Below are 16965 nucleotides of genomic sequence, written 5' to 3' on the forward strand. Positions count from 1 at the left end.
TAATAACATTCAATTCTCCAAAAACCATTTATAGTAGTTTAAATCAAAAGAAATGCAGAAGCTTGCTTTTTTTTTTTTTTTTGCATTTTCTTGACGTATTCTGCTACTCTTAATGTGGAAGAAACATCTAAATGCTAAAATTACAACTCAGGACAAGATGACTACTTTTGTTAGAGCAAAGGAGTGTTTCAGGGCCTTTGATTTTGGAGACTATTTTATTGGCAGAAAGAATCTTAGAAAAAAGATATCTAGGGGCGCCTGGGTGGCTCAGTCTGGTTAAACATCTGACTTGCGCTCAGGTCATGACCTCACAGTTGGTGGGTTTGAGCCCCATATCAGGCTCTGCGTTAACAGCTTGGAGCCTGGAACCTGCTTCGGATTCTCTGTCTCCCTCAGTCTCTGCCACTCCCTCACTTGCACTCTATTTCAAAATAAATAAACGTTAAAAAAAAAAAAGATATCTACTAACAATACTTTATATTGCCCATAAATCAACCTTTATGCAATCTTACTATAATTACTAATTCCAAAATGTCACCTTCACTCTGTGATTGTTGCACCCATTTCTTTTTTTCAGTCAAGTTTACTAGTTGCCCGTTGATCTAGAAATGTCTTGGGGCGCCTGGGTGGCGCAGTCGGTTAGGCATCCGACTTCAGCCAGGTCACGATCTCGCGGTCCGGGAGTTCGAGCCCCGCATCGGGCTCTGGGCTGATGGCTCAGAGCCTGGAGCCTGTTTCCGATTCTGTGTGTCCCTCTCTCTCTGCCCCTCCCCCGTTCATGCTCTGTCTCTCTCTGTCCCAAAAATGAATAAACATTGAAAAAAAAAAAATTAAAAAGAAATGTCCTCCACCCTTTAGAATTTACGGGATCTTGGCCAGTCTCCGAGTAGAAATTCCTTCCTCCTTCCCACAGACCAAGACCTCTTGTCCCCGAAGACATGTCATGGGCCTGTTTCATGCTGTACTCTCTCTGACCTCCACGACAATAAAGTAAAAAGAGCCCAGGAGCCTTACTTTTATTCCATCTCACCAAATGAGTAAACTGTTCTTTCTTTTGTAACTAGTCTAGGGATGAAGCGACAAGTTTTATAGGTGGAAGCCACATGACGTGGAACAATTCCACAGATTCAGTGCTTGCTAAATGCAAGTGCTATATGCTGAGTGTGAATAAAGGCTTCATAATGGTCCAGCGAAAACAGAGGGTGGGCTGTCCAATGGCTACCAGTTGGTAAAAGTGGGCTACCCAGCATCCTTTACCCAATTTGCTTTAGAATAAACAGCTTCTGCTTTCACTTTAAAGCAAAATTAAAATACCCAGCCTTCTCCTAAAAAAGAGGAGATCGAGATGAAGAAAACTCATTAACAACATACCAGTTCAAAGTGTTCTCTTTCTGGACATTCGGGGGAAGCCTCAACAGGGGCAGAACCAGAAGGGACCAAGAGGCACCAAGTGGAGTCACAGATACAGGCTACACAAGGCAGTAGCACTCTCTACTGCTCAAGCAGGGAAGGACACCAGGCAACACCATGGAGTTGGCAATGTCTTATTCAGTGGGGGGGGGAAAGGCAAACAACTAATGGATCCATCCAGACGGAAATCCCATTAATGCAGGCAGAAAAGATAGTCATATGAAATAGCTGACTCAACCGTAATACATTTATGCTAGTTCCTTAAATGGGAGGTATCACAATCTGTGGCATCTACCTAATCTTCTTTACTCCGGGGGAGAGGAGACCTGGGGAAACAAGCTTCTCAGAAGCCACTCTTGAGTTCACATGGCATTGGCCTTTCAGCAATAGCCAGAGGCTTGTTTTCATAACACACTCCCAAACCCACCATTTTCTATCCCTTGGTTCCCCATTCTGTGAGATCCACTACTTCCCTCATGGGGACATTAGTACACAACAAAAATCTAGAACTTAGGAACTATAATTAAGAAAAAAGCTGCTGAGGTTTTTTTCTTGGGGGGAGGGGGGGGAGTGAGTGGGTAGAGATGAAAACCAGAGTGCGGAGTCTAGGTTGTCAACTGGTATGTTGCTTCCAGAGTTCTCTTGGTTCCTTATTTTAACAGGAGGTTGACTATCTCCAACTGCCAGAGGAAAAACTCAGGACAGACCAAAAACAAGAGAAAATGCTGCTTGCCTCATACACCCCTCCCCCAAAGGCTAACAATAGAATCAGAAGAAATGGTTAACACTTTGTTGATCTGACAATCTAGCTTCCCCACAAAAACTTTAAGTCACACAACACCAGAATATTAGGTGTCAGAATTAGACTTTGAAAGTCAAATATTCCTCCCCATATTTTCATTCTCAAAAGCCTCAAACATTCATCCCCCTGCCAATGGTGGGATAAAACAGAGGAACTGTTATTTTGATCTGGATGGGGAAGAAAACAAATTGTCAATCCAATAAAATGAATAAACACTGAGATAATTTGCACGACGAATCCGGTCTTACTGCTGAAATTCAGACAGTTTAAAAGAATACCTGGAACGACCTCTAAGTAACTTCCACATCACTCAGCACTGAAGAAAAGGGACCAAACATTAGTGGAGTAAGGGAGAAATGGGCTCTCAGAGGGACTGTGCATCAGACCACAAGGCACCTAGGCAGCCGCTGACCATTGTTCTCCAATCTTCTAAAGTCCTAGAGAAAAAAAGCAAAGGCAAGTGCCCAGTACTCAGCTTTTAAAAACTTTTAAAATACTAGCTTCAATGACTACACTCATCCCTGATTGGCTAGAATGTTCAAAAAGCCTGGGTTTTAAGCCAATCAGAGTTCTGGTCATTGGAATGGACTAGACACCAGAGCAACTGCCACTCAATTTGGCTCAATTTGGTTGGTATCTGGTTCTGGTTAGTATGTGGACCTGAATTAAAGCAGCAAGGATAGAGAGATCCTTCCTCTGTGCTCTACCTTTGCTCTAGTTATGACTTAACAATTTTTTTAAAGATTTTATTTTTAAGTAATCTCTATACCCAATGTAGGGCTTGAACTCGACCCTGAGATCAAAAGTGACACTGAGCCAGCCACGTGCCCCTGATTTAACAATTTTGCCACTTGTTAAAATCAGATTCAATTAATTTGGTTTGGGATTCTGTATTCCTAGGTTTATCTGTTCCTTAACCATGACTTATTTGTCCCGCCTCTCATTTCTTCACCACTGACCCCGCACTTAAGAGTATACCAATATGAAAATGAAGGCTGCAAACAGCGTTTTCACTGATTTGGGTTTAAGGTCAAAGATAATATCCCATTCAGCTTGCAGGCTTACTGAAATGTCTAGCTTCATTTCATGACCTTGAAGACAAAGTTTAGAGAGACAAATGTCTAAGAATTTAAAACAAAGTGAGGAAGAAGAGCTGGGGAAGACAACGAACGCTACAAGCTCTTCGGCTATGGCCACAAACACCAAAATGTGCCAGGAATCTGTAGTAAAATAAATAGCACCTACTGCAGACCCTGGGATATGGATTCAGGGTTCAGTGCTTCCCAGCAGCAATAGGAAGAGAAATAAAAAGCAAACTCTACAGAGCTTACAATCCTGGATACTAAGAAGGGACCTAATGTTCTTGCATGCATTCACACAGATATGGAAAATATTATCAAAGAATCAGAAAAGGATGTTCTGTCTTCTAAATCTATGGCTTCTGTTTTCTTTTAGACCCTACTGTCCAGTCATGCCTGATATACGCTGAGACACAGGAGTGTTTCCTCTGTGGAGGAACAACTTGAAATCCTTCGATATTACCATAATAAAGACTACCTACGGTGACCTCCCCAGCCCAGGAAATGTGACCAGACAGCCTTCACTCAAGACCGGTATTCATACATTACATAAAGCAATCAGCATCTTCCCAGGAAAATGTAAGGCTTGAAATTAAATTAAATTAGCTGAATTGTAAAACCTCTGAAATTTAGCTCTCTGGCTCCCCAAGTAGCTTTATCTGTTTTGGTGGGCAAAGAGAAATAAATAATCTTCATGTTCAGAACCCTGATCTATTTTGGATGCCAACTAATACATCTTTTATTTTAGCCTCTCAGCTGCTATGGAGGAAAAAGAACTCTGTCAGAGTGACAAGCAAAAAAAATTGAAGTACATTTGTTTTCTCTCTAGAGACACTAAAGTTAATGAAATAAAACACGTAGCCCTTTAAAATGCTGCAACCATGAGGCCCCAAGTCTTGAAAGCTCCTCTCGTTTTTGCCGCTGTGGGACCATAACAATTTAGCAGCAGCAGCAAGCCCTTGAACCAAGATGCACAGAAGGAAGGATTCCTTGCTGGACTTCACAAAAACAACCCAAGAGACCCATCAACTCCGGTGTCCCCAAGTGAACTGGTAGTAGGACTGTAATAAGAGACACAAACTTGGCGAAATGACTAACCAAGCCAGATAGTAAAGGGCATCTGTAAGGGATGTTACTATCCCTGCCTTCTGCTATGGGTACACAGCATTCCAGGACACATGAAAAATGTAAAACCACCTTCCTCCAAAACTTCTACATCATCACTCCATTTTCAGCATTGGAAAACCATACATAACATGGTTTTTTCCTTAGATTCCAGTGCTTACTTACTCTCCAAGGATGCCTTATATGGCAGAAAGTCAAACTGTAATTTTTTTTTAAATTTCACTATACTTTCCTTTTGATTGGCTCACATAAGTGATATAAATATCCATTTTTAGCCGTATCTAAAAGAGAGCATATAAATATGTGTAACACGGAAGTCTATTTAGCAAGGATGTATCTTTTCTTAGTGGCAGATAAAACAACTGTGCGTTTTACAATCAATGACATCTTAAATTCCATGTAATAAGGCAGAGTTAACCTACATTGACACCTCTTCTACCAAATACCATGTTTTTGTGTGATGTGGTCACATTACAGCATCACCCATTTTGTGTTTCTTAATGTATCTTCAGGTTCATTTACTATAGTTTTATGTTAGAATATCCTCTAAGGCTGTGTGTTGTTTTCGTTTTGTTTTTGTTTTTTAAGGAAAAGGACCTGCTTCAGATAGAGGGCTTTGAAGTAAAACCCAAATTAGGGACAGTCCCTACATCAGAGATCTATATTATGTAAGAGAAGGTTTTTTTCTAAATTACTACACATAGCCCAAGTCTCTATAGCACCAAAAAAAAAAAAAAAAAAAAAAAAAAAAAAAAACCCGACTGAATTCTTCACAATCCCAAGTAAATCCTTGCAATTAACGTAAACTCGGTATGTACGGGAGGGGGAGGGGGCGGTTGTTTCCCGTTGTGTAGTTCCTTAATGATGCTTAATCCTCAACACCTGAGAAATAGGTACGCTGTGAAAACTCAAAACCAAGAAGAGAAAGAGACTAGACTCTGGTATCCTGCCTTCTCTAATCGTCCCAAGGACTTACTACAACACTGTGCCAAGCCTCTCAGTTCTCAACAGACCTTGAGACACAGGCTGCAGTAAACTACCCTGAAGCTTGATAACTATTCATTCTGCCACCCTGAGTACCTCCCCGTATTTTAACTTGGATAATAAAAAATCCTCAGAACCCTGGTTTCAGATCTCAGGCAGCCAGAATGAAGCCATACAGACAGGGTTTGGTACAAAGATAAGAAAGACAAGGGAAGGAGACTGAGGGCACTGTAGTCAATTAATCTGCAGCTGATAAGGAAAGGGCCCCGCGCTTCCAGAACCATTTCGTTAATTCTCCTTCAGGATTAGGACAAGTATGACTACCCACAACTGTGTTCCAATAACCTGCCTTAGCTGTAGCCAGAATCCAGAGTGTTCTCGAAAACCACTCACTCAGCAGCTCCCTTGGCTAGTCCAGACTGGCAATCTCGAGCCACTGCGGCGGCCCAGCGGTGCCAACAGCGCCCAAGCAGTTGCCTTCCTCTCTGCTGCTTAACTTAAGAAAGAACAGTCCTGGGAAGAATGAGGATCTTACTCCGGAAGGACGGAAGGGCCGGAGTTTGACGTGTAGAGCATGAGACAAACCCCTCACTCTTCCTTCTTTCTCTTTCATCTCCGATTTCTGGGGTACGGGGAGGGGGCACCAGGTCAATAATGGAGACACGCTCGGACCTAGGCTCGTGGTCGCTGGGATACATTACTGAGGAGAGGGAGTGAGGAGAACACGGGCTTCGGAGATGCAAAGTGCTGATAGACAACAATGCACAGAAGTTAACAAGAGCAGGCGGGGGTCGGGGCGATGTAAGAAGTCGTCATCGTCGCCGCGCAGCCTCCCCCACCCCACAACAGACCTCTGGGGTCCCCTCCGAGACCCGGCCTCTACACTAAGAGCGACATTCCTCCCTGCTTGGAAAACCAGGCCGTGCCTCAGCTCTCCAGCCAGGCGGAAGCAGGAGGGGAGGGCCGACCTCCGGGAGCGCCCCTTCAGGGGGTCCATCCGGACTTATCTCAGATGGGGGGGGGGGGGTCGCGGAGGGCGGGGCGTCGCCTCAACACGGGCTGCATCACGGAAGGGACGGGTTTCCCGGGGCCACGGAGCTGAAGGTCGCCCCTTCCACTACCCTGCTACCCGGTTACCTCTTTGCTTCCTCGTCGTCGAGCAGCTCTGGCTCGGTCGCCGCCATTACCACATCGCACTCCGCGGCAGCCGCCATCTTACCGCCGGGACCAAAGAGGCGGGTGGGAGGCAGGCGGTGAAGAGCACTTCCGGCTGGAGCATCGAGCCGCTCGGCGGCGTTGCGCCCAGAGGGGCTCCCTCGGGCCCGTCTACCATCGAGAGGCTCCGCTTGGGGCCAGAGAGGCCTCCCGCCTCCGGAGGTCCACGGTGGTCTCCGTGCCGGGCCGGTGGCCCAGGGACGGTTCCTGTGCGTAGGAGGCGCCACTTTACCCGTGCGTCGGAAGTGAGGGATACAAGAGGGTGATGCCTCTCTAGGCCTGAGCTCTTCTCAGTATTCTGAGAGCCTCGTTGCCATAGCAACTTCCAATCCTAGAGAGTCTCCAGTAAGGTTCAGGAGAGTCTGGGTTGGGTTGGGGACTCGGTGACCCAGGACTCTGGAGGGAAAGAGCCCCCACTACTACCTTCCTGACCTTGGAGTGTGTTCACAGCTTCCTACCGGGAAAGGCAAGAAGAGACACTTTGAGCCCAGTTCCCCTAGCTTTCATCGGCCCTTGGAAGCCCTGCCCAACCAAGCCAGGGGAACGCAGGGCGTCTTCACCCCGCGCCTTTCATCCCCACTGGATCTCCAAGCAACAACTGGTTCATCACCCTAATGATGCTGACCCTTTAATGAGGCTGCTTTCATGTCAGCTGCCTGGGAGTGCCATCTCAGCATTAAGCCTAGGAAGGGTGGCACGGCGCCCCAGACCCTGCCCTGGAGTTTATAAGGCAGCTCTCAGGGTGAGGTCCCTGCTCCATAGTGTCCCCAGTACTCATCCTTTATGGAAACACCCTGCTCGGCACGCTTGTTTTGCCGAATGCAGTCTGGACTGGGAACTCGAACCAATAGTATTCGTGGGTTTGAATAAAACCGGGGTTTTGTGAGGTTAAATTAAATTGGAGGAGTTTGAGGTTAAAACTTTTAAATTGAGAACTAAAGAAGGGGACAAGTGAATTTGGAAAGGATCTACTCCTTTCCTCCAGTAAAATAGTGTCATCCTCAGTAGGCTTCTTGAAAGGCCTCTGCCTATGGCAGTGCTAAGGAAGCAGAAACCACACCCACCACTGGCTAGAGAAGGTTGGGAGAGGCTGGTGGGTGGGAAGAGAGCAGTCATTCAGCCAGCCAGTCATTCACTAGTCTCTCCAAATGGCCTACTTGGGGAGTGTGCTAGATTGGGTGGATACTCACAGACCACCTGCCCTGCCTGCCAATGGGTCACAATCTATGGTCTAATGCAGGAAGCCAACCTGTCTGTGGACCATCTTCCCGCTGTGTGTTCTTTGCATCTAAGCCAATTCATTTACTCCCATAGCTTTCATTTGAGCTGTAGATGACCCTCAACTTTGTCGATATTTCCAACCTAGACCTCTCACTTGTGAGTTCTAGATCTCTATATCCAATTATCTACTGGATGTCTTGTATGTTTCACAAATCCTGGAGACATTTATATTTAAGTCAAGTTTGTCATTCTCTCATTCCTCAACAACAACAACAAATGCTTATTTCTCTTTTCCTGAATTCCTTATCTTGTCAAGTGGGTTCACCAATTGGTCACCGAATTAGAAAGATAGGAGACATCATGAACGCCCCCTTTCTCACTCCTGACTCCCAATTTATCACCAAATCTTGTTGATTTTCCTACCAAATGTCTTCCAAATCTATCTGTCTCCATTCCATACCAAATCAGGCTCTCCTCATTTTTATTTTTAAAACTTGGAATACTACCATAGTCTCCTAACTGGCCCCTTGTCTCATCTCCATTCTTTACTCTTCTGCCAATGACCTTCCTAAAAGCAAAAAATGATCATGTCACTTCACTGGCATAAAACCTATCAATGGCTTTCCACTGCTGTTAGGATCCAGTTTGAACTCTTTGACCTAACACACAAGGTCTTCAATTATTTGCCTCCTTTCCACCAACAATATTGAACCAAAACACTTGTAGTTCCAGAAAAATGCCATGACTTTTGCCATGTTTCCTCCACTCTTTCCTCCCAGACCCTTCAAATCTCAAAACAGGCATAACCTCCTCCAGAAAGTTTTCTGTGATGCCCACTGTCCCTGAAGTCCAATGTTTTTTGCTGTGCTCCCATAGCACCTCCAAAATAGTTTTTTTTTTTTTCAACGTTTATTTATTTTTGGGACAGAGAGAGACACAGCATGAATGGGGGAGGGGCAGAGAGAGAGGGAGACACAGAATCGGAAACAGGCTCCAGGCTCTGAGCCATCAGCCCAGAGCCCGACGCGGGGCTCGAACTCACGGACCGCGAGATCGTGACCTGGCTGAAGTCGGACGCTTAACCGACTGCGCCACCCAGGCGCCCCCAAAATAGTTTTTACCATGCTGCCCTGTAGATATCTAGCTCCTCTAGACGGTGACGTTCTCATGAGCAGCTACCTTGTCTAATTACATTTTTTCTCAGCATGTGGTTTTATATCTGGCACAGAGTAGCTGCTCAGAAGACATCTGACTAATAAACGATTGAATAAATGAAGCGTTACTGCACTATGGTAGCCTTTAGAGAAAGAACATTTGGGCATTAGAGACACCAGCCCCCTGTGTCCAAGTTGCCTAGAACCTTGTGCTCACGTGTGCAGCCAGCCCTGGTGCTGGCTTTCTCCCCGTCATTCTCCCTTCCTGCCTCTGGGGGCGCTGTGTGCCCGGCTCCTGCAAGCTGCAGCCGGAATTGGTCCTGAAGGACGGAAGCTGGGGGGCGGGGCCAGACGGAGCCTGGAACGACCCGGGAGGAAAAGCGGAGTGCTTGTGGCTGTGCTGCCCCTCCCCTGGTCCCCGCGCGCCTGGAGGGGCCCAGCCGGGGTGCTGCGAGGGCTCCGGGAGGTACGGAGGTGGCAGGCCAGGGTCGGTCACCGCATCCGGGCCGCTTTAGGTGGCGGGTCTCTGCCTCCGATTCCCTCTAGGGGCCCCCTCGGGGGTAAATCGGTGGCGGAAGCCCCTCTAGCAGTCTCACTTGGGGTATCCTTTCATTGTGGGGCCCACTATTTGGGCCCCGAGCGGGGAGGGGGTCTATATCGGGAGTTTACTCGAGAGGTCTCTGTTTAAGACACCTCTTGGGAGTGCCCTCTGTATCTGCTCTCTGAGGCAATCCTTGTCTGGGGTTTCTTCTGGGAAGCTTGTGTTTGGAATGCCTTCGACGAGATCTCTGTCCGGGAGGTTTCTGTGTCTGAGCCTCATTTTGGCTTATGAGTTCAAGAGCATCACAGATTTTCTCCTTTTCCCCTTAGATTCTTTCACTCTTTCTTGTGTGATGTTCTTCATCTTAGCCATGGACTTGACTGGGAATTAGAGGGAATTAATTGTCCAGATGAATCATACAGGAAAGCAAAATCCCATTCTCATTAGCTCGCTCTCCAGACGAAGAGCGGCTTAAGACCAATCCACACAATATAGCATTCTTGTTTATTTCTCCATGGAGGCATGGCTCAAGACAGGAAGCTGAGTGGAGCTCCCTCCAGCTACTGGTCTTCCACATCCTGTGCACAGAAAGGAACCGGCCAGTGGTTCCTTTAAACCAAAGACTCTCTTCCCCCTTTATGGCAACAATTACTGAAAACCTGCTCTGAGCCAGTTACTGATCAGGTGCTTGGAATGACAAAGATGAGTAAAGTACAGCCCACTGTCCAGTAGCGGACAGAGACACATCACTCCAATACACCCTGACCACAGTAGGGGACAGACAGTGCTGAATCCCTGAAGTTCTGAGGTTCAGAACCTGGCTCTCAGTTATAGGAGATCTGCCCTCTGTTTTCATCCCACCTCACCCAGTGTGCTTCTGTTCTTCAAGGCAGAAGGCTAAGCATGGGGAAGAGCTGCAAGGTGGTCGTGTGTGGTCAAGCATCTGTGGGCAAAACTTCAATCCTGGAGCAGCTTCTATATGGGAACCATGTAGTAGGTGAGTATTGTCGGGGGTAGGGACATGGTGGAAGAATAAGTAGGATGTGATCATAACATGAAAAGGCTAAAAGCTGCTGCTGATGGTTATTGTACCCCCAAAGAGTGAAATCTACATAACGACCTTAACCCCAGCATATTGAAATCTGGAAAGAGGAAACCCAGTATTTGAGATAGCAAGGAAAAGCTCTCAGGTCACGCTTTTGCTTAGTATGGCGTTAGCATGAGATCCATGCTGTTCCCCAAGTCATCCAGTCCTGCCTGTCAGTCCCTGGCCCTCTGTCCCCAGCCCCACATTCCTTTCTTTCCCTGGCTGATTGGCCTGTTAGGATATAGTCAGTCACCCACGTTTCCCATCTTCCTTCTTTCTACAAACAAGTTTTTTCCTCATTTTGCCCCAGGTTCTGAGATGATTGAGACACAGGAAGACATCTACGTGGGCTCCATTGAGACCGACCGGGGGGTGCGGGAGCAGGTGCGTTTCTACGACACCCGGGGGCTCCGGGATGGGGCCGAGCTACCCCGGCACTGCTTCTCCTGCACTGACGGCTATGTCCTGGTCTACAGCACGGATAGCCGAGAGTCCTTTCAGCGTGTAGAGCTGCTCAAGAAGGAGATCGACAAATCCAAGGACAAGAAGGAGGTGTGTGTGGGGATCCCTTCTCCACCTTTCCAGCCTCATTCCAGCTTCTGGGGCTCTGAAAGACATATCCACGGGTGGGGTTAGGAGAAAGAGTGGGCCCTGGGCTGGCTCTGGGGAGCCTGGCATGGCTGTTTTTCATTCATATCCCAGGAGGTAGGGTAGGAGCTAGAGGGGGGATGGAGGCCACTGGAGGGTGTCTTCACCCCTACAGGTGGCTGTATGTTGAGGCAGCTCAACCAAAGGGGCTTTCCTTTAGTTTTAGAGGTTTCTGACCTAACTTTGGGAGCCCCCACTAATCTTTCTTTATGATGGTTCTTTGCTCTTATCCTTCTGTTCCCAAATCCCCCTTTAAGCTGCAGGTGTTTGGGGAATGTTCCCTCACCAGTTGTTTAGCCAGAAACAGACTGATTGCTCGTAATGAGCAGGCACGGGTGACCCAGGGCTTATAAGAGAACTCCTGGAGGGAGGGCCAGATGGAGGGTAGAACTTAAACAGAGGAAGGAGAATAAAAAGCAACCATCTCCCTCTCCCCAGTCATTGTTTCCTATATAAGAAGAGGCAAAACGTTAGCTGTTGAGACTTTTTCTTCTGTTAGGACTTCTAGGTCGTTGCCAACCCTCACACCCAACTCTGAGGCCCATGGTACATCCTCAGGCCTCTACTCTGTCCCTCTTCCCCAGGTCACTATCGTGGTCCTTGGCAACAAGTGTGACCTACAGGAGCAGCGGCGTGTAGACCCAGACGTGGCTCAGCACTGGGCCAAGTCCGAGAAGGTGAAGCTGTGGGAGGTATCTGTGGCTGACCGCCGCTCTCTGCTGGAGCCCTTCGTCTACCTGGCCAGCAAGATGACCCAGCCCCAGAGCAAGTCTGCTTTCCCCCTCAGCCGCAAGAACAAGGGCAGCGGCTCCTTGGATGGCTGAAGACCTGCCATCCTTCCTCCACCTTCCCAGCCTCATTCCAGCTTCTGGGGCTCTGGGAGATATATCCAGGGGTGGGGTTAGACAAGCTGTCCTTCCCAGGCCAGGCAGCTGGGCTGTCCCAGGCTCAGGTCGCTTTTGCTCCCTCCCAGCCTTGGGAAGTGGAGATGATCTAGGTTAGTGCCCCCAAAGCTCCCTCCCCACCAGCTCTTATCATACCTGCCCTCCATGACCTGGGGCAGTTGTGGTCAATGTCCCCTTCCACCTGCCCTGGACGGGAAGCTGAGCTGCCATGCACAAGTGCCCAGTCTAGGCTCTGGTTCCTGTCACAGGGGTCCCCCACCTGGGAGCTTTCTGCCAGTGACAGACAGACAGACACACACACACACACACACTCATACTCATGGCACCAGACTGGACTCCAGAGGAAGGGCGTCCAGGTATTATGTATGTGCGTGTAGACGTGTGCACATGTGCATGTGTGTGCATGCTGGTGTCCAACTCTGACCCCCTCACCTTTCTCCTGTCCTCTCCTTGGCTGGAAGAAGCCAGCCTCCTGGGAAGTGTAATTTTCTGCTTTAACTCCCCCCCTCCCCCCCCCCCCAATTGTTTTGCTTCTTCTTCCTGCTCAGGGAGCACATGGCCCTTATTGGCTGAGGTGGAAAGGAAGGATGGCTGGGCTTCACCAGCTGGCTTTGGGACCCTGCAAGTCCTTTCCTCTCTCTGGGTTTCAGTTTTCTCATCTGTAAGGTGATGGGAGTTGCTTAGATGATCTTCTGGATCCTCTCCAGCCCTCTGATTTTATAATACCTGTGGCTTGGGGCTGGCTCTTACTGTACCCTTTGCTTCTCCCTCTTCAAGGTGCTATGCCCACTGGCCCTGGAGGCTGAGACACTGCTCTCCCCCAACCACCAGGGGGCAGGCGTGCACTGCCTCTAGCTGCCAGAGCGGCCGCCCGCCCAGTGCCCAATCAGCCCACCTCACACCTGGTGGGGCCTGGCCTTCACCCCTTCCTGTGGTTGTTTTCAGCTGATAGCTGGACTCCTATTTATAAATTACCTGTGTTTATATGCCTGCTGCCATGGTGAAGGCTGGACAAGGTGCTCCTCTAGCCCTTCCTTACCTCAGATGCCTGAATAGAACAAGGCAAACCAATAGCAGCTTCTCAGGAGCTGACAGATCTGTCGGGGCTCAGAAGGGTGGTTACACTTTCAACATGCTATCAAGTGAGCTTGTAACCCACGACTTCCCGTGTCCACGTCATGCTTCTAATGTGCACACCCAGCAGAGATGAGACACCAGAGCCAGAGCCAGGTGACCTCTAGTCCACACCCCTTCTCCCCGGGATGGGAGAGGTGAATAGGGCAGGGCTGGGTGAGTCGAATTAGGGCATCTACAGGCTCGGGCTTGAATTCATTTATTGATGCATTGGACACAATAAAACCACAACTGTTATCAAAAGGTTCCCCTCCCCTCCCCCCTTCTTGTCCTCCCATTGGAAATATCTAAAAAAGGAAAAGATACAGGTGGATACTGGCAAAGTCCCATATTGTGGGGTGACAGAGCAGTGCTGGCGGGTGGGATGGAGGTTGTGACATTAACTTTGACAGCATGAAAATGGGTCTTGAGTGTGTCAGCCTGGATCCCAACACTCAGCTTCACAGTGAGGGGGCAGGATTCTGCTTGGGAGGAGGGGAAGCTGGATTTAGTGCTGGGGACCGGTTTGGGGTGAGGAGCCTGAGGGGAAAGCTCTTCTTTTGGGAGCCCTGGGGGAGGGGGGGGGGTTGGTGTTAGCTGGGTCCATAGTCTGGAGAGATCCAATGCCCACCACCACCCTCCACCCCCAGCTGGGGTTCAGGAGAGATCAGTGAAAGGCTGAGGAGAGAGCTTGTGTGGGATTGATGACCTCTGTTAAAACTGAGCCCAGCCAGAAAATCACCCTCCCCTACTCCTCTCCCAGCCCTGTCTGATCACAGCAGAGGAACCCCAAAATCTCTCAGCCCCAGCCCCACCCTGGCTTTGCTCCCTGCCCCCCCTCCTTTCTCCTCCACAGTCTTCTTCCACTCCCCCAGGGTCACCTTGTCCAGATAGCCTTGAACCCTGTCCAGCTTGAGACCCCATCTGCCACCAGTGATTCTCCAGAGAGTCCAGTGAATGGAGAGGGCCTCTTCTCTAGACTTCTTGCCAGGTTCAAAGTTAAGATTCCTCGGACCTTTGACCATGGGGTTCTAGGTCTCAGGTGGGGGAAATGAGAGCACCATGGGGCTGGGGCTAGGATTTTGCATAGATCTTTGGGATTTCTCAGTTTGCTCCCTGCAAATCAGGCTGGGCGATGCAGGGGAGCCCAGTGCCAGCTTGAGGAGGCTGGGGAGAGGAGGGTTGGAAGGTCTTGGGCCAGGAGGGTTGTAGTTGAATCCGTAGTCCAGACTGGGCAAAGGGCAGCTGCCCTTAAAAGTAGCCCAGCTCTTCCTAGATTGGGCAGGAAGCTTTGGCTGTAAATGGCAGTCTCCTAGGGGATGGAAGAAACTGAGGCATCTCGGGAAGAGGAGGCAAGGACAGCGACTGCTGGGTGCCAAGCCCCGGCCTCCCCAGGAAGCCTAGTAGGGGGCAAAGACGATCGGCCCTGTGGCAGGGCGGACGGCTCCTGCTGGGGTGCGAAACAGAGCCGGGCCCAGGATGGGAGCTGGGAAGAGGGTGGTGGCTGCTGTGGGGGCAGGCCTGAGAGCCAGGGGCCCTGGCAGCGCACAGATGGCTGCGGCAGCGGCGGGGATCGGGCTGGGCAGGAAGCGGGCTGCAAGTGTCTTGGTGAGTTGCTTCTGCAAGGCTAGCTTCGACTGCAGAGGAGAGAGAGAATGGACACAGTCTGACCCAGGAAAATCCCAGCCCTCCCAGGGCCCCATCCTTGGGCGTTCTGTTGCAGGAAAGACGTGCCTTTTAGGGTTCCAAACCTAAACCCTTCCCACCCCCAAAACATCATTCCAAAGGGCTTTCTCCAGCACCTGTCTTCCTGCCCAGAGGAAGGAGGCTATGGGGGGTGGGGGCAGAGATGGTCTCTAGGAGATGCACGCCCACTCCTCGCTCTTGACCCAGAGATTACTATCCTCGGTCCACCTCCCCGGAAATTCCACTGGGCAGATCCCAAGATGGTCCAAAACCCGAGCCCGACTCTCTGCCCAGGCAGCCTTAAAGGGGGGGTGGCTTCCTTCCTGCCCCACCCCCACCAGTCCCCACCAGTCCCCCCCAGCTTGCCCTTCTGGCCCATCCTCTCCCCTCTTGACCCAGGGCCCAGCCCTGTTGCCGGGAGACAGATACCTTGAGGATACTCACAGCCAGCGCTGCATGTTTCTGCAGCTTGCTGTGCTGGCTGGAGGTCTTGGGGGGCTTCCCAGCCAGGCGGTCTTTGTGCCTCCTGCTACTCAGGTGCTAATGGACAGACAGACAAACTGGCAACAGGATAAGGAAGCCCAAGGACCCCTAGATGACTCTATCATCCTCCACTAGCTAACCCTTCCTCACCCATGAGTCACACATCAGACGCATACCTACTGGATACCTACTGGGTATCACCGTGGGAAGGGGAGGTGAGACCCAGCCTTGGCCCCTCCAGGAGCCCACTGCCCCTCCAGCCTCCCTCTTCCTCCCTGGCTCCCTCCTGTCACCTGGGACCGGTCCCACCCCTCAGCCCTGCTCTGGTTTCTCCCACCTGCTTGAGTTGGGTCTCCGAATTGACCTGGAGCTGACACAGGGCACAGTGAAAGGGGGGGCTGGGCCCCTGTCGGCCGCCCTGGCCCCCTGCCACTCTCTTGGCCTTGTGTCCGCCTCCCCGGGGCACAGGGCGGCCGCGGCCCCTTCGAGGAGCACCTCGCTGACCTTCCACCATCCACCGGTGCTTGGCTCCTGAGAGAGAAGGAACGACAGCCCCAGCCTGTCAGCACCCAAGAAGGGCTCCAGGGCAGCGGAGATGCCTCTGAACCAGGTCATGCTGGCTGCCCCCTTAAGCCGCCTGCACACGCTCTCCCCTCCAGCCACCTGAGCGTTCTCTTCCCCACCTCCGCTGGGGCCTCCCAGCTTCTCTTGTCCCCCCCACCCCCAGCCTCCCCAGAACGCCTCCCTGCAGGGGAGCCTTGTGGCTTCCCTTTGCTCCCATCTCAGTGCTTTCCTTCTGGGTCTAAGATAGATGGAGGAGGACCTTCCTGCCTTCTCCCAGCGACCCTTTAGTTCCTGCTGCCACAGACTTCTCTTCCCAATTCTCCCGCCTCAAGCATTAGTGGGAGGACCCCAAATGCCCACCCAATCACAGCTGGACACAACACCTCTGTCATGAAGCCCTTGGGCAAAGTGCCCAGAAACTCCAGCCTGCCTGCAGCTGTGGAGGGGGTCTCCCTGCCCCACTCCTCCCTGGACTTGGGGGGGGGGGCGGTGAGGGTGGTGGGGGAGGGAGAGGGGCACGGAACTGACCTGTGTTGTGAGCCTGAAGCTGGGAGGCGGAGTTCACTGTCACCTTGCACGTGGGGCAATAGAGGCGCCCCTTCTCGCTCCTGCCCTCCCCGTTCACACCGTTTCCCACAGCAGCCACTGCGGGCTCAGGCCCTGGCGCCTCTCTCCCAGGCTCTGGGGAGCAGGGTGGGCAGGAGGAAGAAGAGGAAGAGGAGGCAGCATCCAAGAGATCTGAGTGAGCCGGCTCCCTCGGCGTGGGGTCCAGAGTCAGCGGTGGCTGGAGTTGGGGGCCAGGGGGTGGGGCTGCAGGAACGGCTGGGGAGATGGAACGCATCGGGTTAGAATCATCTGGAGGCCATGATTTTAAGTAGTGACATATTGGGGGTGGCATGGCAGAGTGGAAGCATCCCTGGTGTCGGGATGACCAGCAGTGGGTTCCAG

At 50.7% G+C, this 16965-nt stretch overlaps 3 protein-coding genes across 14 annotated transcripts in view; 1 reads left to right on the forward strand and 2 right to left on the reverse strand.

Moving 5' to 3' along the window:
* DNAJC7 (DnaJ heat shock protein family (Hsp40) member C7) overlaps positions 1 to 6874 on the reverse strand; it is a 29410-nt gene extending 22536 nt beyond the window's left edge. The window contains exons 1-2 of one of the 2 annotated variants that reach the window (XM_045488873.1): positions 6538 to 6799; positions 2491 to 2649 (exon numbers count right to left, since the gene is read on the reverse strand). In XM_045488873.1, the coding sequence (XP_045344829.1) occupies positions 2491 to 2519 (29 nt within the window). In that variant the 5' untranslated portion in view covers positions 2520 to 2649; positions 6538 to 6799. Of the gene's footprint in view, positions 1 to 2490; positions 2650 to 6537 lie in introns of both variants that reach the window. The other variant, XM_045488872.1, reaches the window with a different exon arrangement.
* A 2441-nt stretch (positions 6875 to 9315) lies between these two features.
* NKIRAS2 (NFKB inhibitor interacting Ras like 2) lies at positions 9316 to 13548 on the forward strand. Of its 3 annotated transcripts, none has more exons than XM_045488900.1 (4): positions 9316 to 9456; positions 10425 to 10528; positions 10929 to 11170; positions 11851 to 13548. In XM_045488900.1, exons 2-4 carry the CDS (start codon positions 10435 to 10437, stop codon positions 12088 to 12090), a joined length of 576 nt encoding a protein of 191 aa, XP_045344856.1. In that variant the 5' UTR covers positions 9316 to 9456; positions 10425 to 10434; the 3' UTR covers positions 12091 to 13548. The 3 variants fall into 3 exon arrangements, with proteins under 3 accessions (XP_045344856.1, XP_045344855.1, XP_045344854.1); XM_045488899.1 differs by having other exon boundaries at positions 9317 to 9456; positions 10421 to 10528; XM_045488898.1 differs by having other exon boundaries at positions 9321 to 9477.
* LOC123603722 (transmembrane protein C17orf113) overlaps positions 13489 to 16965 on the reverse strand; it is a 50771-nt gene continuing 47294 nt past the window's right edge. For 7 of the 9 annotated variants that reach the window (XM_045488892.1, XM_045488895.1, XM_045488894.1 and 4 more), the window contains 4 exons: positions 16546 to 16839; positions 15791 to 15984; positions 15400 to 15510; positions 13489 to 14921 (listed from right to left, as the gene is read on the reverse strand). In XM_045488892.1, the coding sequence (XP_045344848.1) occupies positions 14685 to 14921; positions 15400 to 15510; positions 15791 to 15984; positions 16546 to 16839 (836 nt within the window). In that variant the 3' untranslated portion in view covers positions 13489 to 14684. The remainder of the gene's footprint in view (positions 14922 to 15399; positions 15511 to 15790; positions 15985 to 16545; positions 16840 to 16965) is intronic. The other 2 variants (XM_045488891.1, XM_045488887.1) reach the window with 1 other exon arrangement.

The sequence above is a fragment of the Leopardus geoffroyi genome, chromosome E1 (genome assembly GCF_018350155.1).
Source record: "Leopardus geoffroyi isolate Oge1 chromosome E1, O.geoffroyi_Oge1_pat1.0, whole genome shotgun sequence".
Taxonomy (NCBI): Eukaryota; Metazoa; Chordata; class Mammalia; order Carnivora; family Felidae; genus Leopardus; species Leopardus geoffroyi.

Excerpts from the sequence above, each read along its gene's own strand:
- NKIRAS2 (XM_045488900.1), top strand. The coding sequence starts at position 10,435 with ATGGGGAAGAGCTGCAAGGTGGTCGTGTGTGGTCAAGCATCTGTGGGC. Across the intron at positions 10,529-10,928 it reads ATATGGGAACCATGTAGTAG|GTTCTGAGATGATTGAGACA; the intron begins GTGAGTATTGTC and ends ATTTTGCCCCAG. Across the intron at positions 11,171-11,850 it reads AATCCAAGGACAAGAAGGAG|GTCACTATCGTGGTCCTTGG; the intron begins GTGTGTGTGGGG and ends CCTCTTCCCCAG.